The following is a 25,953-nucleotide window of genomic DNA, read 5'->3' as shown; positions in this document are numbered from 1 at the left end:
AACATGATCTGCCGTAAATCACTCTCCTTCCTTTATGTCACGTCTTCCCTTTTTTCTCACCATGCTGCTGTGTGGGCAAGCATCAGGTAGAGTGGTTAGAGGGTGAACTTTGAAATAGTTAGACACAAGTTTGCATCCTGGCCTCTGCTGCTTAACTAGCTATGCAGTTTAATCTCTCTGTGTCTTGGTTTCCTCATGTATAAAATGGGAATGTGTTATTTCCTTTTATGGGACTATATAATAATTCTAACCTCAAGGGATTGTTTTGAGGATTAAATGAGATAATACATACAAAGGAACTAGCACAGTAAGTGGCAGATAGTTATTGTGTAAGAAACATCAGCAGTTAAATTATTAATGATAATGTTAGTTATTTTGCTTAGAAGGAGACCTGGGGTGGGTGATGTATTGATTAAACATTAGCATTGATTCTGATGAAACTCCAGTGTGTTCAGTCTACCTTTTCCAGAATACCCAGCAAGAAAGTCATGCCTTATATGAATCCCAAACAGCCACGAAGGAAGGGAGTTTTTCAAGTCAAACTCCATTTATCAACTGATCAATTTCAGGAATGATTTGTCTCCATTTTTATTCTGTTACTGTGCAGGAGTCCCTAACATTTAAGTTTTAAGGGTATCTCATCTCCTATTACTGCCACCCCCATCCTCAAAAGGGTAATGGGCCAGGGGTTTGATGCCTCTGGTGCTATTCATCCTGTTTTCTCTCACCAGAAGTCACTTTTTTCCTCTTTGGACGTTTGCTCAGGCATCACTTTTCCCAGGAATCCTTATTTGACTCTACACCCCCACTCCTACCTGGCCAGGCTGAAACAAGTGTCCCTTTTCTCTGCCCCCACAGCACCATGTCATTACATGCCACTATTCTGCTTTTTATCATGTGGCACTGAAATGACATATTTACCTGTCTGTCTCCCACTAGACTATAAGCTCTCTGAGGGCAGGGTTGGTGTATTACTTATTTTTGTATCCTCAAGGTCTAGCAAAATACACATACATTTTATTGAACCAAATGAACCCATAAATAGCATTAAATGTACCGAATAATGAATCAGAAAATACAATTATAAAAGTGACAATAAAAATTGACATTCATTTGAGGTGTCTGCCGATGTCGCTACATCAGCAGTACATCTAAAAGCAGGAACACACAGTTCTTCTGTCTCAGATACTTCTTACTCGGGTTGCAACACTCACCTGGTCCTCAGGTTTGCTTTCTCAATGTTCTGTCCTTCCTTCCACACCCCCAGATTTAGAACATATGCCATGGGCTGCTTCTCTTGGCTCATTTTCCTGAACTTCCCAAATGAGCAAACCAGCAGGAAAGCAACTGCAAAGACCCCAAGATGGAAGGATGAAGCAGGCAAAAGTGTAGGTGGTGATTGTCCTCGCCCAGCAATTTGGCTGCCAGGAGCTCCCTGTCATGTGAAAGAGAGGATGCAGCAGCCTGTGTGTGGGAGGACAATTTCTTGACCCAAGGGCAGCTCCATGTCACTGAGCCTTCTGCTGGACTGACTGCTCCTCCTCAAGGCTAGAGAGTCTGTGCTTTTCTTTGTCCGAAAACCACAATCATGGTGTTCCAAAAACCACATAATGAAGAGAGTGGGGATATTGGTCAATTCTTTGGGATGCCAATGCATCACCTTTTCCACCACTCTTTCACTTCTACCTCAAACTAATGAGTCTGGTTTTTTTAGAGTATCTCATTTTTGTTCATTCATTCAGCAGATGCTATTCTTTAGAAAGACATTGGAGATGCAGGGGGTGAATAAAATAAACAAGATGCCTGCATTCAAAGAGTAGTAAGGGCTATGAAGAAATGTAAGCGGAGTAGTTGCCTGGAGCAGGTAGATGGGCAAATTTCAAGGAGGCAAACATGGAAGGGTTGATTGAAGAGAAGAAGTGAGACTGTGAATGTTGGCAAGGTGTTGGGGTGGGGGCTTGGGGGTGGTGTCCAGCATAGAGGGGGCAGGAAGTGTGAAGATTCTAAAGGTGGAATGGCTTGGTGTGTTCAAGCAACAGAAATAAAGATGATCATATTGGCTAGAGACTAAGGGGCCACGTGGAGAGTCGTAAGGGTTACTATGAGAGTGAGGTGGGAGAGGCAGCTATGGGCTGGAGTACTCAAGACAAGTAGGTCATCATAAGGAGTTTGGGTTTCTTTCTGCAAGCAATGGGAAGTCATTGGAGGGTGCTAAGCAGGCGAGTGATACAATCTGATTCCTCACCTTAAAATTTCATTCTGGCTGCTGCGGAGATAGGATTGGGACAATGGGGAGTAGGTGGATTATGTGCCAAGAGTGGAAGCAGTGAGACCAGCAAGGAGGTAGCTCAGAGAGAGATAATGAGGACTTAGATTAGGACTATAGCAGAGGCGGTAAAAGAAACTGGATGGTTTCTAGACTGATTTCATTTCAGCTGTGTACATGATATTTTTGCTCATGTCCTTTTGCTGAAATATGCAACTACCTAAAATATGAATTTAGGAGAAACATCAAACCACTCTTAAAAAAAAAAAAAAAAAAAAAAAAAAAAAAAAAAAAAAAAAAGCACATCTGGAGCATTTCATTTCTTTTTTTTTTTTTTTTTATATTTGTATTGTGAGCTGGTTTCAATGTAACTTTCTTGGGATGCTCTCAAGACACTCATTGCTGACCTTTGACCCCTCTGTCCTCTTTCCCAGGTCGTCCCATTCCACCTACATCCTCGCCTAGTCTCCTCCCATCTGCTCAGCTGCCTAGCTCCCATAATCCTCCACCAGTTAGCTGCCAGATGCCATTGCTAGACAGCAACACCTCCCATCAAATCATGGACACCAACCCTGATGAGGAATTCTCCCCCAATTCATACCTGCTCAGAGCATGCTCAGGGCCCCAGCAAGCCTCCAGCAGTGGTAAGGAAACTCTGTGGTGTCTGAATGTGTGGTGTTTTGTGAGTGACATTCTTGATTCTCCAGCAAAATGACAACGCTGAAACAAGGGCTGGGGGAAGGTGGTGTGGGGAGCATCAAGGTGAAATGCATTTGTCGTTTTGTGGCATGGTGTTTTCAAGATACATTTGTAGAAGGTCGAAGTTATTGAAGAGGTTTTGCTTATCGTAACAGGGTTTGGGCCTCCTTCAGTGGAAGGCATTTCCCCATTGCTGCATGTGTGAGCATGCTGGTCTCAAAGGTGAAGTGCAAAGAGACACTGGCACAATGAATTTTGTATTACTACGATACTGGGCATAGCTGAGTGACCCTAGACACCCTCACACCAATTTTTGTGTATCTCAGATCCCCTGGGTTTTTTTGTTTGTTTTGTTTTGTTTTTTGGTTTTTTGATGTTGTTGTTGTTTGTTTGTTTTGGCTTTTAACTTCTAGTCCTTGCTTATTTTGATGATTTTGAAATTGCAATGTGTTCCCTTGACGTCAATACTGAATGTCTTGCCAAGTCTGAAGTGTTTGGGGGGTGACCTCTCCTGTAACTCTTTACTTGTGACCTCACTTGAATTTAACAAGTTGATGGTGTGGTACTATGATAAATACTGCCTCTAAATCCATAGTTCTTATTTTGACTTTCTCATTCACAGAACAGACAGACTGGACCCAAGGCCCTGTCCCACTTTGGAGGATTTTGTGGCCACTGTCTTAGTTCCCAATCTCTGAATCTTGGGTGGAATTGCCCTGGACCCAGAAATAATCATGCCTTATTTCGATTTCTCCTGTTGATGTTATGTTCACGTGAACATCTGAATGTAGGAATGGGCAATAACTGGAGTTTAAGTATCCATGGCCCAAGGAGAGACATTTGCAAAACTTAAGGGTTGGGAAGTATCTTCTGAAATGGCCACTCATGAGGTTCATTAGCATATCCCATCCAAAGCAACACAGAGCTTTCCATGCCGAGAGTGGGTCTTGATGAGATTGTGTTTAGGCTCCACCCAGGAGTATATGCCACCCACCACTGGGCCCAACCTCTACAATTAGAGAGGACCTCCCAAATACATTTAAGATGACTCATTCTGGAAATGGAATGATGGACTGCTACTTAGGATGGCCCATGCCCTTCTTCATAGCCAGGCCTGATATATTTAGTAAACTCACATTCTTTTTCAAAAAAAATTACCTAATCAAATCTCTCATCAAATGAGCAATCCATTGTTGATATTATGAAGGCCTTTAATCTACCATAAATCTTTATTAGAACTCATCAGAGCTTCTAGTTTGAGAGAAATGTGATTATGGCACTCTTAAAATGACATTACATCATTGGGGTGATTGGTTTATCATTTGGAGAAGAGACATCAATCATAACTAGCATAACCACACAGTAAATGAATTCAACCTTTCTACCGTGGAACAATGACACTGTAATTGCTCAAAATCAGGCTTAAAATGAAATCGGAAAATGCTCTTTCTTCAAATATGATGTTAACTTAATGGAATATATTATGAAAAATCATGTTTGAGGAAATTCTATATAATTAAAAATATGTGGAAATATATTCCCTTTTTACTTTCATCAGAACCTGATTTTAGCTACAGAGCCCTTTTTTTGCTGCAGAGATTATGTTGCATTTAATTGAACTACCTTCACTTATGTTTTGCTGCTTTTTATTTCATACTATGTAATCGTGATGAATATTGTATTATGAAGGACAAGAGGCTTTTGAAATGAGGTGCACCTGCTGATAGCTTTTTAAAAACAGACAATTATTAGGGATAAAATGAGCTTTTAAAAACTATATCCTTTTATGCATATATGGATACCCAGGCAATGATGATTTCCATAAGAGAGGTCAGTTCATATCTTGAGGCCATCTGGAATGTTTTCTTAGCAATAATGCAGTGAGTGATTTCCTTTCTTTTGGACAGTGTATCAGATTGAAACTTGTTGATAGGATATTTATGTCAGCTTTATGCCTAATCAAGACCTCATTTTGGTGGACACAACAGATCTGTGTGTTCAGAATCAAACTTATCCATTTTTCATCACTCACACCAATTTGTTCAGCTCACTTAAGACTGATAGCGATTTAAGCTTCAGTAACAGGAGAAAATGCCACAGAAAATTTAAGGGTCCATTTTCATCCCAAACAGGAGCTGTGATGATATGATTTCTTCAACTGAGGGGATGAAGACCCAATTGTGCAATACCCTTGTTTTCAGCAGGTACTTATCATCAGAGAGTTTGTTAAAGCTCCGGTCAACAGGCAGTCATTTGAAATTCTGGACTCTGGCTTAGCTAAAATGAGAGCAAATCAAGTTCGAGTGTGCGTGTGCTCACATCTGTGTGTGTGTGTGTGTGTTTCTTGTGGAATGGATTTAAGGGCAAATTGGGGATTCTATCAGGATCTGAATGCAGTTGCCATGAATTTAAATTTGACATAAAGGATTGAAAATAGAGTTTGACATGGAAGATGCAAAGTGCAGAGCTATGTCTGAGTGTTTTGAATTGAGTCTGATGAAAGGGGCTGAATTTTTCAGGAAGTGTCACAGCACAAACAAAGTGGCCGTGTGTTTGGGTGTGTTGCATTTAGTTGGTTAATTACACAGAATTTTTTAAATTTGTCTCTTGGCAATGACCCTGTGTTCTGAGAATCTGGTACTACTTTGGTCTGTGTCTCTTTCTTAGGTGAAATAAAACACTTTTCAATACATCAGCCGATACACGACAGTAAAACATTATTTCCTGCTCTCCTCTTATAGTTGCTGTTATTATTTGATGTCGGTGAAGCCCATCATTAGGAGGGTCACAGTACACAGTTCCTGCCCACGGAACACCTGCTCTTTAGAAACAAACAGAACATAAACTACAGGAACTAAAATGTTTTTCCCCAACGTGAAAACTCCTCAAAGCAACAACAAAGCTTCATCTTTATGGCTTGAGTGTCATTATTTTCTATGACAGCAGTGCATTCTTTACTGGACGGTACTCAAACCTTGCCACCTTTGGAGCCAAATTGCTCTAACCCTCAATCTATGCCAATCAAGCATATACCCAGGTATAGTTAGTGAGATGTTTACAGGAGTGATGTTTCTCTCCCCCTTAAGCATTTTCTTTCAGATAGCTGAGCTCCAGCGAGTGGCTCATTCTGTGTTCTGACCTTCTGCCAGAGCAGGTTACTCCAGAGATGTTTCTTGTATACAGAAGCATAATTTCAAATCCTATGAAACAACTCATCTGGAAAAAAAAAAAAATCTAGATCCCAGCAGCAGCATAATGGAGGCTCCTGCAGATGGAAGAATGAGACTACCTTCCAAATCAGAATAGGGTTTGCAGTTTGCTCTCAGCATATGATGCAGAAAATAGACAAGCAACCATATTATCTTCTAAAAGCACTGGCTTTCCTCTATCTGTGAAACATTGAATTTTAGTTTTCTTTAAAGTTTAAATAAAGGGGCTTTGAATACTCATTAGTAGCATCAAACTATACACATAAGAAATGTAGTAACCAAGATGCCCTAACCAGGACATTTTGGTAGAGCTTATGTGGCAAAAGAGCTGTCCCAATCAGAGAGTCTCTGTTTGTAACTGAGCACATGAAGGGTGCCTTGACCCTTTTTAAAAGAGCAATGTCTTAGTTAATTCTAAATGAAAATAGAATATCAAAATCAGCAGGCTTTGGGGTTGCCTAAGATCAATAAGTTGCCTGTCTAATTTATCAGGCATCATAAAACAAATGAGATTCATTCATTCATTCATTCATTCATTCCTTTTTTGCACCTCCCTCATATGTAACAGCTTATAACAATTGTTACTTTTTTTTTGAGACAAAGTCTTGTTGATCCAGGCTGGAGTACAATGGCGTGACCTTGGCTCACTGCAACGTCTGCCTCCCAGGTTCAAGTGATTCTCATGCCTCAGTCTCCCTAGTAACTGGGATTACAGGTGCACACCACTATACCCGACTGATTTTTGTATTTTTAGTAGAAATGGGTTTTCACCATGTTGGCCAAGCTGCTCTCGAACTCCTGGCCTCAAATGACCCACCCACCTCCACCTCCCAAAGTGCTAGGATCATTGGTGTGAGCTACCATGCCCAGCCAACAATTGTTTAAAAAAAAAAATAAGCTATAATTAGATGATACAATAAAGGTAAAGGAAAAATTTAGGGGGAAAGGTATACATATATGCTCAAATGTATAAAGTCCTATTCCATTATTTAAGATAGAGAACTTGATTTTAAGCTTCCTAGCAACCAAAGCAAAAAGGGAAACATAGAGAAAAGAAGATGCATAACACCCCATGAGATAAAAGCAAATCAGTCATTTCAGGGAAATTCTGTGAATCCTCACAATGAGGCCAGAAAAAAGTTGGTCATAAAGGAGCTCATGTGTGTATCCAGATGACTGGATTCTTAGTAACATCATATAATACATATGCTAATTTCCTGTCAAAATTCCTTGTAACCTCCCTCTAAATAAGACATAGAACACACTTTCCATGTAAAAACAATTCTACAAATGTCCAATATTTGCACAGTCCAAGGGCAAAACTTGATCGATAGACAAACCTTAGTTCTACTAAGGGACCATGTAAATTTCATGTCCTATAGGCAACAGACCTTAAATATCATTGCTCATAACTGAAGTTTTATGGGAATTAGCAGACTTTGAGGTTAAAGTCACCATTCAGGACCCGAAAAGCAGATGTTCTGTGTTATAGATCTGTCCTGACAGCCACATGGAGGTTAGAATTGATATCCTCTCATGAAAACTTCAGGACAGCCTCACTCATCTGGTCCCAAGGATCCATCCATGGGGCTGGATTTGGGACAAGGAAGAAGTCGATATTTTTAACTTAATGAAACTTCTTCTCCTTATATATCTTAGGTTTTAGAAAGAAATTTTTTTCTGAGATGTTGTAAATTTTCTTGCCTCCCTAAGCAGATTATGCCCATTGTAATTTAATTTAATTTAGGATTCCCTGAATAGCTCACAGCAGTTCTTATGCACATTGATGATTGTATGGTGCTGATAATACTATCTCGCTCTTTTTTACAAAAGTCATTGTATATCCTGTGATTATTTATCCCACTTCTCCTAATGTTCTGCATTTTAACTGCTTATTGTGCTCTTTATCAGCTTTTCTTCCTCCTCCCAGCATCACTTCATTCTTCAGGGACCTCCACTGCAGTTTCCCTGGTGACAGATTCATAGTAGACACTCACTAAGTATTTGTTAAATAAATGAATGAGTGTCTATAATAACCACCTTTATTTTTCACTCTTGATTTTGGGATCAGGATATCAAGTGCAAACATCATTCACTTTCCCATGTTGGATCTGTACTGTGCATGAGCCACTTTGACTCCAGGTTCTTCCCCAAGTCCCTTGGATGTCTGGTTTAGACATTCAGAACTACCTGTGGCTCCTTCCTGGCATCCAGGCAGAGGTCTGATTCCAGCTACCTCTCCTCTGGGTGGGTTCTCGGCCCACTGGGTAGTACAGGCTAAGTCCAGCATGTTATCTTTTCTGTAGAGGTCACAGAAATAGCCATCTCTCTTGCCCCAAATGCAGAACCACAAAGGACTTGGGCTCTCAGCTCATGGACCTTTTTCTCCCTCAACACTAGTTAGTATGCTAAGTACTTAATATGACTTTCTTCATGTACTTGTATTTGGTGCCCCCCACCTCCCAATGCATCAAGGATTATCATCATACCCATTTTATAGATGACAAAACCATGTCACAAAGAGGTCAAGTAACGTACCAAAGTCATAAAGCTGGAAAGTGAAGGATTTCGGCTTCAACCTTAACCTTCCTAATTGCAGAGACTTTTCTCCTCACTCCTCTGTTAAATGTTAACCTCAGAATATTTGTTTGGCTGATTGAGATATACAACAGACAGTGAAAGCATTGTATTAAAGGGCACGGGTTACAATTTTTTAAAGATTTCTTAAAACTAAATACGGCATCACAAAATACCCTTCACCCCCACTGTTTGGCAAACACACATATCCCCAGACACTTTACCTGGAGATTCTGATTCCCTAAGCTCAGGAGGGGCTAAGGAACTCTGCATTTACCATTCCCTTCAGGTGAAGCCTGTGCTCTGACAAGTCTTGGAACCATTAATGTAGTGGGGAGGCTCTAAAGTGAAAGTTGGAGAACTTGAATTTTCTTCACACTGCTCCTGATTCACAGCATGATTTTTGTCAGGTCATTCAATCATTGTATTAGTCTGTTCTCACATTGCTATGAAGAAACACCCGACACTGGGTAATCTATAAAGGAAAGAGACTTAATTGACTCACAGTTCTACATGACTGGGGAGGCCTAAGGAAATGTACAATCATGGCAGAAGGTGAAGGGGAAGAATGGCACCTTCTTCACAAAGCAGCAGGAAGGAGAAGTGCAAACAGGGGTAATGCCAGATGCCTATAAAAGCATCAGATCTCGTGAGACTCACTCACTATCATGAGAACAGCATGGAGGAAACTGCCCTGTGATCCAATTGCCTCCACCTGGTACCACTCTTGACATGTGGGGATTAAGGGAATTACAATTCAAGATGAGATTTTGAGTGGGAACACAGCCAAACCATATCAATCATCATGAACCTCAGTTTCCCTATCTGATTAGATTGAGCATTGACTTAAAAGGCCTCTTGTTCTAGTATTCTTGTGTCTGTAAGCTCCTTGTATCTGGCTGGACCAAGCTGTCGCAATGTTAGAGGCTCCCCAACTCCTCCTCTGTATAGTGTGGATTTCATCCCAATATCTGGGACATTGTCAAAACTAAGGCCTACACAGTCATGCAAAACAGATCCTTGTAACTTACATGCAAAAGTTGAGAAGAGAGGTTTTGGGATGTTATAACACTTGGCTGAAAATGTTGATGGCAATCCCATCAAGGAGAGAAAGTACAGCTCCACCAACACAAACCTGGGCTCCCAAAGACCCTTACCCTGGCCTCCTAAACAAGGTCTCCCACCCGAATAATTGGGAACAAATAGTCCTCAGGACTCTCTCGGCATTGTTAACTTGCCTAGCAATATAGCAAATAGAGATTAGACTTTTCCTTCTTTTCCTTTGTGCCTTCTTGAAACAGACAAATACTGCACATGAGCACGTGTGCGTGTGCGCGCACACACACACACACACACGTGTAGTTTGTAGGTCCAGCAATTTCCAGCCCAACTAGAGTCAGGACCACTCTTTTGCACCATGGTGCAAATGAGCACACAATCAAGATGGACAGGTAATTCCTTTAGAGATGCACAGCATGGAAGTGACAGACGGCAGAGAACTGCTCTTTCTCAGCAAATAATGTCGATATTGACAAAATTCTCAGGGTCGATAGACATTGTGTACATTCTATCTCTCCATTTCTGTCCCTGGCTGCTTGGTACATACAGAAAGATGTCCTAGGCAAGCCCAGAGACTGGGAACTACAACTGATATCTTAACAGTTCCTGCCCTAGTAATTTTTACCCAGAACTTCAGCTTCTCCCAAATTCTCTTAAAGAGTAGATTCAATTCTAACTAGCTTCCTGCATAATATTCAATAGTCATTTTTAAAAGTGTCCCCAGTCCCTTGTTAGAGATGTCTTAATTCTTGGGTTGAATCAAAGGATTTCATTATTTTACCAGTGGGCAGTTTCAACAGAAATTATAGCCCCAGCCCTGGGTACATCTCTTAGACCCATATCCAAAATAATCATGAAGAGTGTGGACTCTGACATCCACACTACATAGATTCAAATCATAGGTCAGCCACTTTCTAACACTATAATCTTGAGCAACTTACTTAATCTATACCTTAGTATTTTTATCTGTAAAACAATAATAAGTGTCTACTAGTCCTAAAGCTGTTATAAATATTTAAATGGCGTTCTGATACATCTAAACACCGTTAAAAGAGGCTTAGACAATTGAAGCAATGATTGGGTTTGAGAGTACTTGCTTTCTAATTTAACAACAATGTTCTATTGTGGGCAAATATATATAACATGAAATTACCATTTACACTATTTTTAAGTGTACAGTTCTATGGCTTTAAGTATGTTCGCATTGTTACGCAGCCATCACAACCATCCATCTCTAAAACATATTCATCTTCCTCAACAGAAACTCTATACCCATTAAACACTAACTCCCTTTCCCTCAGCCCCTGGCAATCACTATTTTATTTCTGTCTCTATGAATTTGTGTCTAAGTACCTCATATCAATAAAATTACACAGTATCTGTCCTTTTGTGATGGACTTATTTCACTTAGCATAATGTCTTCAAGTTTCATCCATGTTGTAGCATGTAATTCTACAGGACAGAATTTTCTTCCTTTTAAAGCTGAAAACTATTCCATTTTCCCTATATACCACATTTTGTTTATTCACTCCTCCCTTACTAGACACTTGGGTGGTTTCTAGCTTTTGTTTATTGTGAATAATGCTGCTAGGAATATTGGTATACAAATAATTGAGCATCTGCTTTGACCTCTTTTGGATGTGTCACCAAAAGTGGAATCACTGAATCATACAGTAATTCTATACTTAATTTTTTAAAGATTTAACGTGCTGTTTTGTACAGTGTTTGCACCACTGTACATTCCCACCAGCAATACACAAGGGCTCCAATCTCTCTACATTCTCTCCAATGCTTGTTACCTTCTGTGTTTTTGATAACAGCTATCCTATTGGTGTGAAATGGTATTTCTTCATGGTTTTGATTTGCATTTCTCTAATGATTAGTTCTTTTCATGTGCTTATTGCCTGTTTTTATATCTTCTTTGAAGAAATGTGTATTCAAGTCATTTGCCTAATTTTTAAACAGATCATTTGTTTTTTGTTGATATTGTTGAGTTGTAGGAGCTCTTTATATATTCTGGATACCAACTGCTTATCAAATAGGTGATTTGCAAATATTTTATCCTATCCCATAGGTTATCTTTTCATTCTTTGATGGTGTCCTTTGATGTGTAAGGGTTTTTAATCTTGGTGTGGTCCAACATATCTATTTTTACTTTTGTTGTCTATGCTTTTGGTGTCATGCAACAAATACTGTTAAAGTATTTATTTATACTATGGCAGCCATTTTTCTAAATTTTTACAAATGGTAATTCATTTAATCCTCACCAATGAGAAAGATAAAAGCAGCTCTTGATTCTGGGAACAGACTTGACAATAAAAACTAGGCTTAGGTGTATTAGGAGGTGGCTTGTCACTCACAGCTAGGTTGTAGTGTTCTCCTACTGAACATAAACAATCTTACAGAACACCAGCACGAGGCCACTCCATGGTTGTGGTGACGTAAAATAAGATGACAAGAAGACCACACCATGATCTTGCCTCAATACAGACAAAACCAAAGTCACTGTCCAAACAACAAAAATACAAAACACCCCTCTCTCTAGGCTAAAATGGGGTGACTACTGTTTTTTTGTTTTTTGTTTTGTTTTGTTTTGTTTTTTCTTTGAGACAGAGTCTCGCTCTGTTGGCCAGGCTAGAGTGCAGTGGCGTGACCTTGGCTCACTGCAACCTCCGTCTCCTGGGCTCAAGCAATTCCACTGCCTCAGCCTCACGAGTAGCTGGGATTACAGGCCTATGCCACCACGCCCGGCTAATTTTTGTATTTTTAGTAGAGACAGGGTTTCACTGTGTTGGACAGGCTGGCCTCAAACTCCTGACTTCAGGTGATCCGCCCACCTCTGCCTCCCACAGTGTTGGAATTACAGGCATGAGCGCCACTGCACCCAGCCCACAAGCCCTTTCTAACACTCTTACTGAAGCACCCTTCTGGCTCCCCTTGTGTGTCTTCTCCCTCATGAGTTAATCAACTGTGTTAGGCCACAGTGTGCTCCTGCCTGGTGGTGTTTTGACTGGAGGACATGGGCACCTTTACGCTGTGAGTTGGGATCGTTAGCCCCGTTGTACAGGTGGGAAAACTGTGGCACAGTGAGGTGAAGTAATTTGCCATAGGATACATAGTTATTAAGCAGTATAAGAACTTGACCCAAAGAAATTAGTCTCCACAGTGATAAGTATATAGAAATTTAAGTGAATTTTTAAAAGACAATTCCAGAAAAAAACACATTCAAGAAATAAAATGTAGTCATCATTTACTACATGGCCCAGCTCTGAATAGCATTTACACGGCCATAGTAATGTAAACATTGAATAATGACTTAGCTATTAAATCAGAAGGATGAGAGGATATGTGGGCTGGGCAGGTAGAGGGAAAAGCCAAGACCTGCATCTTTTATATTAAGAAGTTACTAGATAATGCAAGAAGTTACGAAATAAAATGGAAAATGCAAGAAATAGCAGCAAAGCATGTTATTTATAGAACTAGAGTTAAATGCCAAAATAATTAGCTATAAAAAGGTAAATGTGGTTGCTGCTGGGAAGGAAGAAATTGGCGGTGATGGAAGAAGATTGCTATTTTTGAACTGAACGTTATAGAAAGATTTATTTCTTTAAACTATGTGCACTTTTTCTTCTGATGAAAAGAAAACATTTACAGGAGATTGGGCATGCAAAACACTTAATACAATGTTAAAACCCCAAAGTAGTAGTTATTTACTTCTCTCAAATATATTTTATTCAACAAGTATGTATTGATCAGGGCCGATGTGTTTGAAATGACATCAGGTGCTGTGAACCTGAGTAGTTAGGCATTGGAGCGATTGCGTCAAACCCGCAGATTTGTCTGTATCTGCCTCTGTTGATTAGGGAGCCCTGTGGAGTTGTTGGGGCTTTAGCTCTTTATCCCAACACAGCTTAGGATGGCATGAGAACAGAGAAGATATCATGACTACTGTTCCTCCTCGTTTCTAATCCAGTGTCTATCTAAGCACAGGTACCATCATTTCCTCAGAGCTTTCCCAACCAACTCAGCCCAACTAGAGCTTTCCTTTTGCAGAATTACAGAACAGCCTTATAGTCTGCCTTATTCAATTTAGCACCTCATTGCATTCTGATTTGTAATATTCTCTTGGTGTTTCATGCATATAAGTCACTTGTGTCAATATCAAATTGTCACCACTTAAAGACAAGGGTCATTTCTTTGGTCTTTTTGTGTCCCTTAGCACATGGTACAGGTAGAGATAAGCTCAAGAGCTAGCTCCTTATTGATCTAACTTAAGTAGGACAATGTTAGAGTGGGGCAACAAAAAGGTGGCAGCAGCCCCTACCAAGTCCTTCAGATTTGGGCCTGTTGACTGCAGGTCACTGTAATGTTTTTAGATCTGAGACCATCTGTGGTTGTGGGTGTGATCACATTTAGAAAGAACAGAAAAAATGCTGTAGGGCATGATTAGAAAAGAAGTGTGTTTGTCTAACCTTCATCTTCCTTAGAAAGGACAGAGAGACGTGAATCCAAAATAATAGTTCTTTCTTCATTTGTTTAGTAGCTGCTATCCTGAGTTGATGTTGCCTTGGTCATAGTTGCTTCCATTGATAAATATTTTGTGGGGTATAGCTGCAATCCTAGGGAATGCATGGGCTTAGTGTATGGATTCATTTGCTGGAGCTGCCCTAACAAAGTACCACAAACTAGGTGGCTGAAAATGACTGAATATTATTCTGTCACAGTTCTAGAGGCTACAAGTTCCAAACCATACTCCTTCCAAATGCCCTAGAGAAGAGTCCTTCCTTGCCTCTTCTAACTTGTGGTAGCTGCCAGCAATGCTTAGCATTCTTTGGTTGTGGCAGCATAACTCCAACCCCTGCCTCCACCTTCTAATGGCCGTCTTCTCCCTGCGTGTGTCTGTCGGTCTTGAACTCTCTCTCCTTATAGAGATACCAATTATTGCATTTAGGACTCACCATAATTGAGGATAAATTTATTTGAATTAAATCTGCAAATAACTTCACAAAATCCAAATAAGGTCACATTCCCAGGTATCAGGAGTTAGGACTGCATATCTTTTGGAGAAACACAACTCAACCCACAACAGAATCCAATTGAATACTCAGCAGGATAGAGCTACTAGAAGTAGCTCCCCGGGTCTTCTCTATTATTGAACCCACCATGCTCCTTGACTGTATTCTCCATTAGATTTAAGTTCTTTGAAGGCAAAAACCCTATTTCCCTTGTGTCTCATTTCATTCTATGCATTTAGCTAGCACTGAGCCTGGCACATAGCAGATGCTTAATAAATATTAGGTGAATTAACAAATAGTGCATGCAGTCACAGGATGGAGGAAAGGTATGCAGAGGTTATTTGCAATATCCAAAGAATGGTCCAAGAAAATAGTGCACGTAGACCCTAGCTGATAGGCTGGCTCCCTCTATCTGCAATAAAAGAGAAAGAGAATGAAGAAGGCATTTCTGGATAATGGCATAGTGCAACATGAATGGCAAAGAAAGCCGGAAGCAGAGAAAGTCAATGTAGTTAATATTTAAACTCTAGAATCCAAGTAAACTAGTTAAAACATAGAAAAACTGTTTTGTGTGGTGCTTTAAAATTCTAGCACCAGCCTTTCATTTGATTCCCCCAGGGCCAATACCAGTTCTGTCTTTTGTCATTTTCCATCAGATCTTTTGTTTTATGACTTCTGTTGCTTATTATCCTTATTCCTTTCTGGTGCTTGTAAAGCCAAAGATGAGAGGGTACATGCATTCTGATACTGAAGCATTTAGGCGGTTATCACTTAAATTAATGTTTTCTGCTAGGGTTATATTTTAGTGGAAAACAATAATTGTTGCTAAGACAGCATCTTGGAGTTGAACCAATTCTATCAGTGAACGCTCAAACATGGGAAGCTAACAATAAAATGCAGTGATCAATCGTTCTTCTTTTCTCTCTTCCACTCCAAAGGCAGACATTACATCCCTTTGCTTACAAAAATAAATAAATAAATAAATAAATAAATAAATAAATAAATAAATATAAAAAAACTGATGATAGAGCACCTTTTTAACACCTCAGCAGTCAGTTTCCCTATAGAAAAAGACCCCCGAAATTTATCTTTATCACGACTTCCCACCCCTCACCCTCACTTAGGATTTACAAAGATGCCTTTGCATAAGTTATAAACTTGCAAACCTCTGCTTTTGAATTGTGTTGATGTCCACTGTGGATGGAGGGCTGTGGGACAGGACTATCTTCCTGCATGCTAGCTCCCCGAATAATTCCACGATGCAATCGGTGGCATTCACACTTGACTAGGATTGCATTTCAATCTGTTCCATCTGATTGGATACTGTGTTTTCTTTCCGTCTGTGGTAATGGAGCACTCGTTCCCAGTTCCCAAGGTTATTTTCATCTCAATGACCTTTTGTGTCTCCCTGGGGAGCCTGACCATTACCCACCCCCCTTTCCCTCTATCTGCTTGGAATATTGCTTTACTTGTCGCTCTTTCTGTAGTAACCACTGTCTTTGATACATTCCTATCAGCGACTTTGTTCCTGAAGGAGCAGTGATCTTTACCAGTTTGTGATTCCCCCTCTTTCTCTGTGGGTTCTTCTCGTGGTCTTACAGCTCAGTTCAAGCAATTTGCTTTTAAAGATGAAAAGAGATAGGCTGGGACACCACCTGTTTAAGACATTAGGATGCTGGGTTTCTGATTTCTTTTACTAACCTGCGTGCCTTCTCGTGAAGACTGAAAACTGGTTAGAATATAAGAGATGGAGGATCTGTTGTGAAAATAATTCACAGGGAGGGGAAAAAGTCATATTACACTGGGCAAACTTGGCCTTTTCTGCTGTTCTTTATTGATCTCAAATTGCTGAAAGCGTTCAGAAGATAAAAAGAATCTGTGAAACAAAGAAAGGAAACCATGGTGAAGAAAGAAACGGCCCTGAGATGGTGGCAGCCAGAGAATCTGTCTGAGTCCTAATTCTACCCAAAACTCACGGTGTCCCCTGGGCAATCCCTCCTCCTGTTGGGCCCTCTGTTTTGTCTTTTGTAGTGTTGGGAGGCTTTGAGTCAGATGTTTTGAAAGTTCTTTTCCAACTTTCAAATATCATGATTCTAGGAAAAGACTGAGAACTAGGCACAACACATTATTCCACTTCCAATGATGTGCTGAGTCGCCGAGTCTGTCACCTCTCTATAAAAACACACAGAAACAACTTTTTCCTCCCAAAGGGAGGAAACTAAAGCTGTTGCCCCTTTCTGGATTGGTGAGGATAATGATATTAAATAATAACCATCATCACTTATGTTTGTGTAATATTTTCTATTTCAAGGAACAAGATCATGTCCTTTCTTTTAGATTGCAAACATCTGACCCTTGGTCAAAGGAGCTTGCAAACCAAATTGATTTGTCCTGCTTGGTATTATTTTTTAAATTATGCTTTACTTAGGTGACAATGTTGAAAAACCAAGAGATGTACATAAACACTCATAATTCTATCATTCCTGAAATAATAACATAACTAGTAATACCTACCTGCATTATGTCATGGCCACAAATCACTAGAGTCCAGTAGAGACTGCCCATTTGAGATCAGTCATGATCTTTTAATTTACTCATGTATGAAATTTGCATGGCGTTTGTAGCATTTGAATCTTCAATCTCAGTTATCTAGCTTGTTGGCAACGATGATGATGATGATGATGATGATGATGATGATGATGATGTTACCACTGCTAATGTCATTAACAATAATCTCCACCTCCATGTTGGCATACCATCTTTACTTTTAGAAAACACTATCATATGTATTACCCATTTAAATCCCCACTACAACCATCTGTGAGGAAGATATAGAAGGTATTATTATCTCTACTTAACAGATAATCCATTTGAGGGATAAAAATTTCAAGTGACTTACCAGTGGACCATATTTAGTCTAATGATCTCAAACTTTCCACTATCAAAGTCTTTTTAAAACTTTTTTAATGTACTCTGTGTTTCACAGGACTTGGTCTCCCTATTCACGTGTATTTAAAAATAGGCTGTTTACTTGTTTTGTGTTACATGAAGATATATAGATAAGTAGGTACCTCTAACCTCTACTCTCAATGATGAATTTATTTACCAAGTACAATCATAACTGCTAATAGACAAATTCTTTGATCCCTTTGCACAATTACTCTTTTTTTTTTTTTTTTTTTTTTTGAGACAGGGTCTCCCTCTGTCACCCAGGCTGGAGTGCAGTGGCACAATCTCCACTCACTGCAGCCTCAGCCTTCCCAGTTGAAGTGATTCTCCTGCCTCAGCCTCCTGATTACAATTACTCTTCATTTCAATGTTTTCCTAGCTGGACTTCTTAACAAGTACATACAATTAGGAGGAAGGGAAGTTTAAGTGAGCCATGAAAAGGTCAGGTGAGTTTTAGGGAGCCTGGACCCAATATCCTTATTACATAACTGGGGCTTATACTGACCCACCAAGGTCAGTGCTAAGGGAGTTAGAAGCAGAATTCAAACTCAAGTTTTTGTTACTGTTTTTATGTTTGACACGGGAGTATACAGCATGGGAGATCACCTCACCTCTGGTTCTGAGGTTGGTACTCAGAAGCTGTGGACTGTCAGCATATTTTGATTAAACACCTATCATGTGTCCACCATGTCACAGGTGCTGGGCATTGCCTGGGTTTGAAGATCTATCATCACATCTGAGTCAGGTCCTTGGCTTCCTTCTAGCATTCTATTTGACACTGATGAGTTCTGAGAACCTGCTGGCCCTGACTTGCCCACTTCCTCACAGCAGCACAGACTCAGCATGAGATCCTTTTTTCCAGAATAACCCAGAGGCTTCCTGGATTTGATTGAGTTCTCCTCGCTTTGGAAAAGATTCTAACTTTTACAAAGTGAAATTTCCTATGCTAAGCAAACTCTATATTTTATTGTATTCTGTTGTCAGATGCCACGAGTACTTGAAAAGAGCTTGTGATATAACATATTCTTTATTGTAATATAGCATTGAAAGCACATTATGGTCTGAATTACAACATTTCACAAGAAGAAAGGAGAAATCCTACATTAAACGTACACATTATTCATAAAACTTCTAATTCCAGGAAAATTAAACTTGAAAAAGTTATTTTCCAGAATGGATGACCTATAGTGCGCAGGTTCTTGTAAGTCAAATACGGTTCTTTATAAATACGTGGGAGATATTTGCCCAACTTGTATGCAGGCCTAGAGCAGTATGTTTTGCACAACCTGAATCAAACTAGGTCAGTCTTCTAAGAAACATTCCCATGTTACAATGCAACCAAACTTCAACAGGGCCTCTAGGCAGAGGAGTGGTCTTCCTCTCTTGGGTGAAGAACCAAAAATGTAGCACTCTTCATTGTCAAGGTGTATACCAAAGCATAGATCATGGGGGAGAGCTTACACAGAATGGCATGGCGTGTGCATCCAGAATCCACTGTGCAGCTGCTTAGGGACAGGAGTGTTTCCATTTTCAAAACCATGTAAGTTTCAGAGGTCAAGCTTAGCAAAGTAGCTTGAAAAGTGTGTACTTAGTAGGCTTGGGGAAAAGTTGGAAGTCCATGCCCTCATTTTGCCTCGATTATAGTTCTGCAAAAACCCTCTCTTAAGAGCTCCAAAGTCTATGCCTTATTCCCTTGCCCATTTGGACTATTGTTACCCTGGGCAAGTTCTTTAATTAACTTCTCTGTGTTTTAGTTTCACCATTTATAACACAGAGATAATTATACTTCAAGATAATATGTGGAAAAAAAATGCCTCTCCATTGCACAATGAGAAACGGACATGCAAGTTATCATGTTTGTTTATTAATAGCAATAACGTCCCACATGAACAGTGGAATCAGCACTCTTCCCCACAAAACTCAGAACTTTTGTCCCAATTAACTCATTACGACTGACATTAACTCTGAGATTTTGCTGGCGGCGATGTGTCTTACTGTCTTTTTATTCTTCATTGGCACCTCCTGTAAGTAACTGGGTTTGGGCCGCTCAGAAATCCCTATTTCTGATAAATAAGGGAAATTTCAGACAGGATGGTAACTCCATAGCTATTCAGGCCAAAGAGTTGGTAGATCATAAAAACAATTCACATCCTTCATGATCAAGGTTTATATATGCATATTTCCAAGGTCTTACTCCCTCCAAAATTGGTCATACCAGTTCAAGGTTGGATGACAGATGTGAGCAAATCAGCGTCAGACAAGTTGAGCAGATTTTAACTTCCTATATTGTAGTAGAAAATTCCTCTCATAAAACAACAAGGCGCACAGATCAAGACCCCTGCCGTGTCCAGTTAGACTTCTTTAAAAAGGAACAACCTCTTTAACTTTGTGAGTTTCTGGGGGCTGTTTATCTTTTCCTTTTGGCTTATCACAACTCTTAAATTACCTTAGCATATGCTTCGTTGCTAGTATTTTCTTGAATTTTCTTTTTTTCCATTGCCACGGGAAACAAACAAAAAAGTTTTTTTTTTATTTTCATAAGAGGCATTTCAAGAAATTGTTAGAGGGAGAAAGAATGTTGCTTAATGAAATAACGAAGAGATAATTTCCAAAGGCTTTTAAAACTACATAGTAGGACAATCATTCAAGTATGGGATGCACCCTTAAGCAAGATTAGGTCTTATAGGTGACAGAGGAACTAAGTTTGGTGTGTCAGCCTTTCATTCTTATTACCCTCGTTCCTGCGCTTCATACAAATTTAAGATCCAAGCAATTATGCCTAACATGCTTTTGAATATAGTAAAATCATGCATTTTATGTAGTCAGTAATCAAAGTACTACAGTGGTTTTTCCATTCAAAGACACAGTCCCATTATGAATAATGACTCCTAGAAAAATCTAGCAAGGTAGTCCAATGCAGCAGCATAATCATTTATGCATCTACCAAACCTCTTTCACACTGCAGGAAGTTTAATAGATGATCAGTTCCTTAAGGGAAGAAGCTTTCTTATTTATCTTTGTATCTTCGTTACCCAGTAAGCACCATTCCTGGCACATCAAAAATCACATATGATTAATGGATGGATGGATGGATGGGTGGGTGGGTGGATGGATGGATGGATGGATGGATGATGAATGGAGAAAAAATACTTTCCTCTTTTGGTCTTTGAAGTTTCTAGGTATTACCAATGAAGATACAGAGTATATGACAAGGTTCTCATACCTAAAAATCAGGCCAAACCAGCACGTTTAATAAAATATTTTTTCATTGCCCTTAGAATAAAACTCAGATCATTTATGGTGGCTAGTGTGATGTGATTTGGCCAGAGGCTAATATTCATAACTTCATCTCTTTCCATTCTCCTTTTCTCTCCCTACTCTGTGACACTAGACTTCTTTGCATTCTTTGGAAACACCCAAACTCTTTCCTGTGACAGCCTTTTACTTCCTGTTCCGTCTGCCCAGAATCTTTCTCCCTATCTTTGCATGACTGGTATGGTCATTCACCAGACTCAAATATCATTCCTTAGATACCCCTGCCCCATCCAAATTTGTTCCCCTCTTCCCTTTCAGTATCCTCAACACCTAAGAGTGCCCTGCACCTAGTATGTACTCAGTAAATATCTGTTGGGTGGTTGATAAATTATTATACATATTTTGCAAATATTTAATATGTTACTATTGAATATTTAATTTAAAAATTACTGAGGTTTTTCTTCTTCCCAAATTCCAATTAAAAAGCAAACAATCAAAAACTCCAAACCAAGGTGAAAATGTTTCTTTTGTTTTGTTCTCCTAACTTACTAGAAGCCAAGAGGTTGCCTATTCTACTCACCATGGAAAGAAGAAGGAAGGAAGGAAGGAAGGAAGGAAGGAAGGAAGGAAGGAAGGAAGGAAGGAAGGAAGGAAGGAAGGAAGGAAGGAAGGAAAGAAGCAAGGAAGGAAAGAAGGAAGGAAGGAAGGAAGGAAGGAAGGAAGGAAGGAAGGAAGGAAGGAGGGAAGGAAGGAAGGAAGGAAAGGAAAACTTAGAAAAGACTGAATTAAACAAAGTTTAAGAAAAACAGAGTCGTAAAACTTCTCAGGGCCTTTAATATGTTTATGTGAACTGAGAATTTCTATTAGAATAGAGGCTTTACTTCTCAAAGTTATTTGACCAGAGAGCATTTTTCCTCCTCCTCCTCTCCCTCCTTCTTCTTTCTCTGAGTATTTTGGAGACTAATCTTTGATGGCATATATTTTGGGAAACAATAAAATAGGAACCACCATCTGCTGAGCATTTTCTGTGCCCTGGGCACTGTACTAGGCATTTTAGGTTTGTCACTTGCTTTGGTTCTGGTGCTTTTATTAATGAAGGAAATGAGCCTCACAGAGTTTAGCTAACTTGACCAAATGCACATAACCATCAAATCAAGCACAGCAGCTACGATTTGAACCATTGCTGCTTGATTCCCATGGCTTTGATCTTCTCACTGCTATGTACAACTTTTCAAAATATTACTTCTAAGTAGTTAAAGCAGAGGTTCTCACTCTCAAATACATACAAAGCTTATAAAATACACATTCCTGGGCCCTATACCAGATTTTTTAAAATTCATTAGGTCTGGGTTGGGATCCAAAAATTTGCATTTCTAGCAGGCTCCCAGGTGATGCCTGTTACTCTGGCCTGGGGCCCACATTTTGAGAACCATTGACTTAAAGCCCAGTGATTCCTGTTTAATGATCTTTGCAATAATGTTATTAGAAGCTTAAGAAGCTGAAGACTTTTTCAATTAGTTTATACTGCCTTCGATATTGCAGAGAACTAGATAACAGGGAGCTCAACAATTCATTTCAATTCCACAAATGTTTATTGAGCATCTACTGTTATAGACGTTACGTAACATACAGGAAATTTGAGATAATTAAGACCAGACACTTGGCCTTAAGGGGACTTTAGTCTAGTTAATAGCACCATGAGGTGAATGAGGCTTTAAGAAGAATAAAAGCAAAGAGATGGTTGTGACTCAGCAGGTCGGCGGTCTGATAGATATCAACCCAGTGCCAGCATAGCACATCACGGCCCTCCCCATCTGGGCTAGAGCTGGGACTGGGGAAAGCCTTCCCACAGAGATGGCACCTGATTGGCATCCTAAATCATGATCAGTAGTCAGCTGGGGTGGAGGATTTCAGGAAATGCCAGCAGCAAGTGCAAAGGCATAGAGAGATGAAAAAACATGGGGCCTTTGGGGAAAGCTTGAATAGCTAAAGGAAAGACTAGCACACAGATGTGTCCAGATTTAGGTTAGCAGAGGGGAATGACTGGATTAAGGCTGGAATCTGGCTGTGAGAAGGCCCTTGTCTGCCTTCCATGGATTATATACAAAAGTCAGAGCAATGTTTAAGAGAACTCATGGTTAAGACATGTGGCTTCCAACCATTCTTCAGGCATGCTTTCCTTTCATAAATAATTTTGCAACCGTATTGGCTGATGAGGGCAGTACAAAGAGTACTGAAACACCGAATCTGTCCTCTAGGAAGAGAAATAAAACATTTACAATCTAAAATTCAATAAAAAGGTGGAAATGTGCTCTTATTAAAAAGCATGGAGACATAGAAAGAAGTCCTGAAACAGCAAAGAGGGAAAGGTCGCTCCATTTATAATAACTCTGGTAGGAGAGTCAAAGATGGGAAGCAAAGTAGGTGCCATTATCAACCTCGCAATACCTTTATGGATATTTTTACAGATGGTTCTCTTAGTCACCTCAAAGAGTGCTGGGATAGAAGCTGGGAAGTGGAAACTCCAAAAGCTGTTAGAGAGGAATTGCCTTTAGAATCATGCTTGCTTTTTCCTCTTTGCTAAAACGTCCAGAAAATAGCTAGCATGTGCGTTTCCCCAGCCTGATTAAAGGGTGCATGTGCAAGTCTCTAAATAATTGCTGCATGAATCTTTATAACCACCCGAAATGAGCTTAACTCGGTTGGTCTACGATGGCAGAAAGGCTTATAATGTGAGGCTCATCATTCTATCACGCTTCAAAGAATGGGAGGCAGAAGCCCTCTTCCATTCTCCCCTCGCTTCCTGATTAATCCACACTTTTAGAATATGAGTAAGGGCTGACTGATGAGCTGATTTAGTTTAGCTTTGTAGGATTTTTCCTCCAATTTAGCAAGCAATGAGGACCCGCACTATTTCTACTCTTTCATTTGGCTCTTAAGTCTCATTTGTGCCATTAGCTGAACTGGTACCTTTTTTTTCCCTCCTGCTCAGAATTCAGAGACTTGTCCTTCTCTTGTAATTATAAAGTGCTCACAATCAAGACAGCCCTGGTAAACTTTGCTTTTTGGCACAAAAACAATATTAGCTAAAGAGCTGGTTGTAACACAGATGATTAGAAAAGTAGGAAAAAATCAGGTCTTAAAAAGATTTATAAACCCCATTCCAGCTTGCATGCATCATCTTCCTTTCTTGCTATATACCCTGGAGAATAAGGGATGCTATTTACAATGATCCCTGTCAGGAGATGTTGAATACAGACTTATCTGCCTGCCAGGTCACAATTACCTTTAAAACCTAAATGAAATGAAAGAAAAGAAGCCATATTTTTCCCAGTAATGGGATATTCCAGCCGTAGTCTCATCGGCATCCACAGTCTTTGCCCCATTTGTGAGGGCTGCCTCGGGTTTGTCAAAGGGTCCTTATTTTAGAAGAAAGATATACAGATATATAGATTGATAGCTAAGTAGGTAGATGTAGGTAGGATGGTATGGAGAGAAAGAAACGGAGAACTAAATTTATGAGCCTGGGAATTTGAGTTGGGTAGTCCATAGTAATTTTTTTTTTTTTTTTTTTTTTTTTTTGCATCTGCTGGGCACCTGCTACCACCTTAAACATTGCAAGCAGCATGAACTCCAGCCCCTTCATGGTGGGCAAAGTGATTGGAGAGGCAAGGGATTTGCACACAGAAGACGTGACTTCCTCCTATCTCCTGCTGATCTGGGTTTGCCATTCAAGAACCCTTTGCCATAACATTGCTTAGGACTCCTTAGTTTACCCAAACCTAATGAATGTGGTTTTCCTCTCCATAAACCACCTTTGGATGTTTCCATAAAGAGAATAATTTACTGCTGTGATTCTCAAATTTTGGTCCCCACAGAAAAACAACATCACCAGCCCCTGGAAACTAGTTAGAAAGGCAAGTCCTCAGCACTCTACCTCTCTCCTTTCCCTGGACCTAGGAAACTGGAAATTCTAGGGGCCCATAAAGCTGTGATTTAACCAGCTTTCCAATGAGTCTAATATATGCTAAAGTCTGAGAAGCACTGATCTAGTAGCTTGGACTTGCTTAGCTATCCCTTTAAGCTTAAATTGGCAGCTTAGGCCAGTCACTGGAATCACCTCAGGAGTTTAAAATGATGTAAATGCCGGGGTGGGTGCCAACCCAGAAACTCTGATGTAATAGGGCCAGGCAGCAGCCTGGACACCACAGTGTTTAAAAGCTGCCCAAATGCTCTTGAGGAAGAGTTCATATGGAAGCAAGTGTAAGAGGAGCTGGGGGAGAGAGACTGGGGATGTACAGATATTTAGCTGATTACTGCAAGACCTAAACCAGGCTCTCAGCATTAAGAAGAACCTTGTCTGAGGCTGAGTCACTGGGTATAGGGGTCACCAGGGACTTCAACAGGAAAGAAGGTAGAGAGCTCATAGGCTGGATGAAAGTGGAGGGAAAGGAGAAGGAGGAGTCAAAGATAGCTTTGAGTTCTTGAGCATGGCTAGAATGATGAGGCCCTTCTTAGGGAAAGCAAGAATGGAGATTGGGAGGGAAGGAGATCTTTGTTTGAGGTGGGGATGGGAAATAAATTTGAATCTGAAAAGGCGTGGATTGGCTCCATGGTCATATCCAACAGGCAGCTGAAAGTTTGGGTCTGGATTTCAGGGAAGAGAGGCAAGAGGGAAGAAAAGAATGGAAAGGAAGAGAAGAGAGGGAGGAATGAAGGGAGAGGGGAAGAAAAGGCAATGAGAAATGCTGAGAGAGATTTTGCATTTTTAAAGCCTGTGACAAGAATTCCATTGCTGAAAGAAGAGCATTTGCTGAAAGGAGAAAACAGGAGAAAGAGGACCAAGCCTCCACTGGTGCCTACATGTGCAGGGGAAAAAATAGAAAGAGAAGAAGAAAACAGAAGGGGCAAGAGTTAGAAGAGT

At 40.0% G+C, this 25,953-nt stretch overlaps 1 protein-coding gene across 7 annotated transcripts in view; it reads left to right on the top strand.

The window, feature by feature from the left end:
• TENM2 (teneurin transmembrane protein 2) overlaps nt 1–25,953 on the top strand; it is a 1,294,091-nt gene that overhangs the window by 899,118 nt on the left and 369,020 nt on the right. For 5 of the 7 annotated variants that reach the window (XM_030927458.1, XM_010358204.2, XM_010358202.2 and 2 more), the window contains one exon: nt 2,701–2,910. The exons of the other annotated variants lie outside the window; for them this stretch is intronic. In XM_030927458.1, the coding sequence (XP_030783318.1) occupies nt 2,701–2,910 (210 nt within the window). The remainder of the gene's footprint in view (nt 1–2,700; nt 2,911–25,953) is intronic. 7 annotated transcript variants of the gene reach the window in all.

Source organism: Rhinopithecus roxellana, chromosome 3 (genome assembly GCF_007565055.1).
Source record: "Rhinopithecus roxellana isolate Shanxi Qingling chromosome 3, ASM756505v1, whole genome shotgun sequence".
Lineage (NCBI taxonomy): Eukaryota > Metazoa > Chordata > Mammalia > Primates > Cercopithecidae > Rhinopithecus > Rhinopithecus roxellana.
The sequence above is the reverse complement of the archived record's forward strand: the minus strand, read 5'-3'. Positions and strand labels throughout refer to the sequence as shown.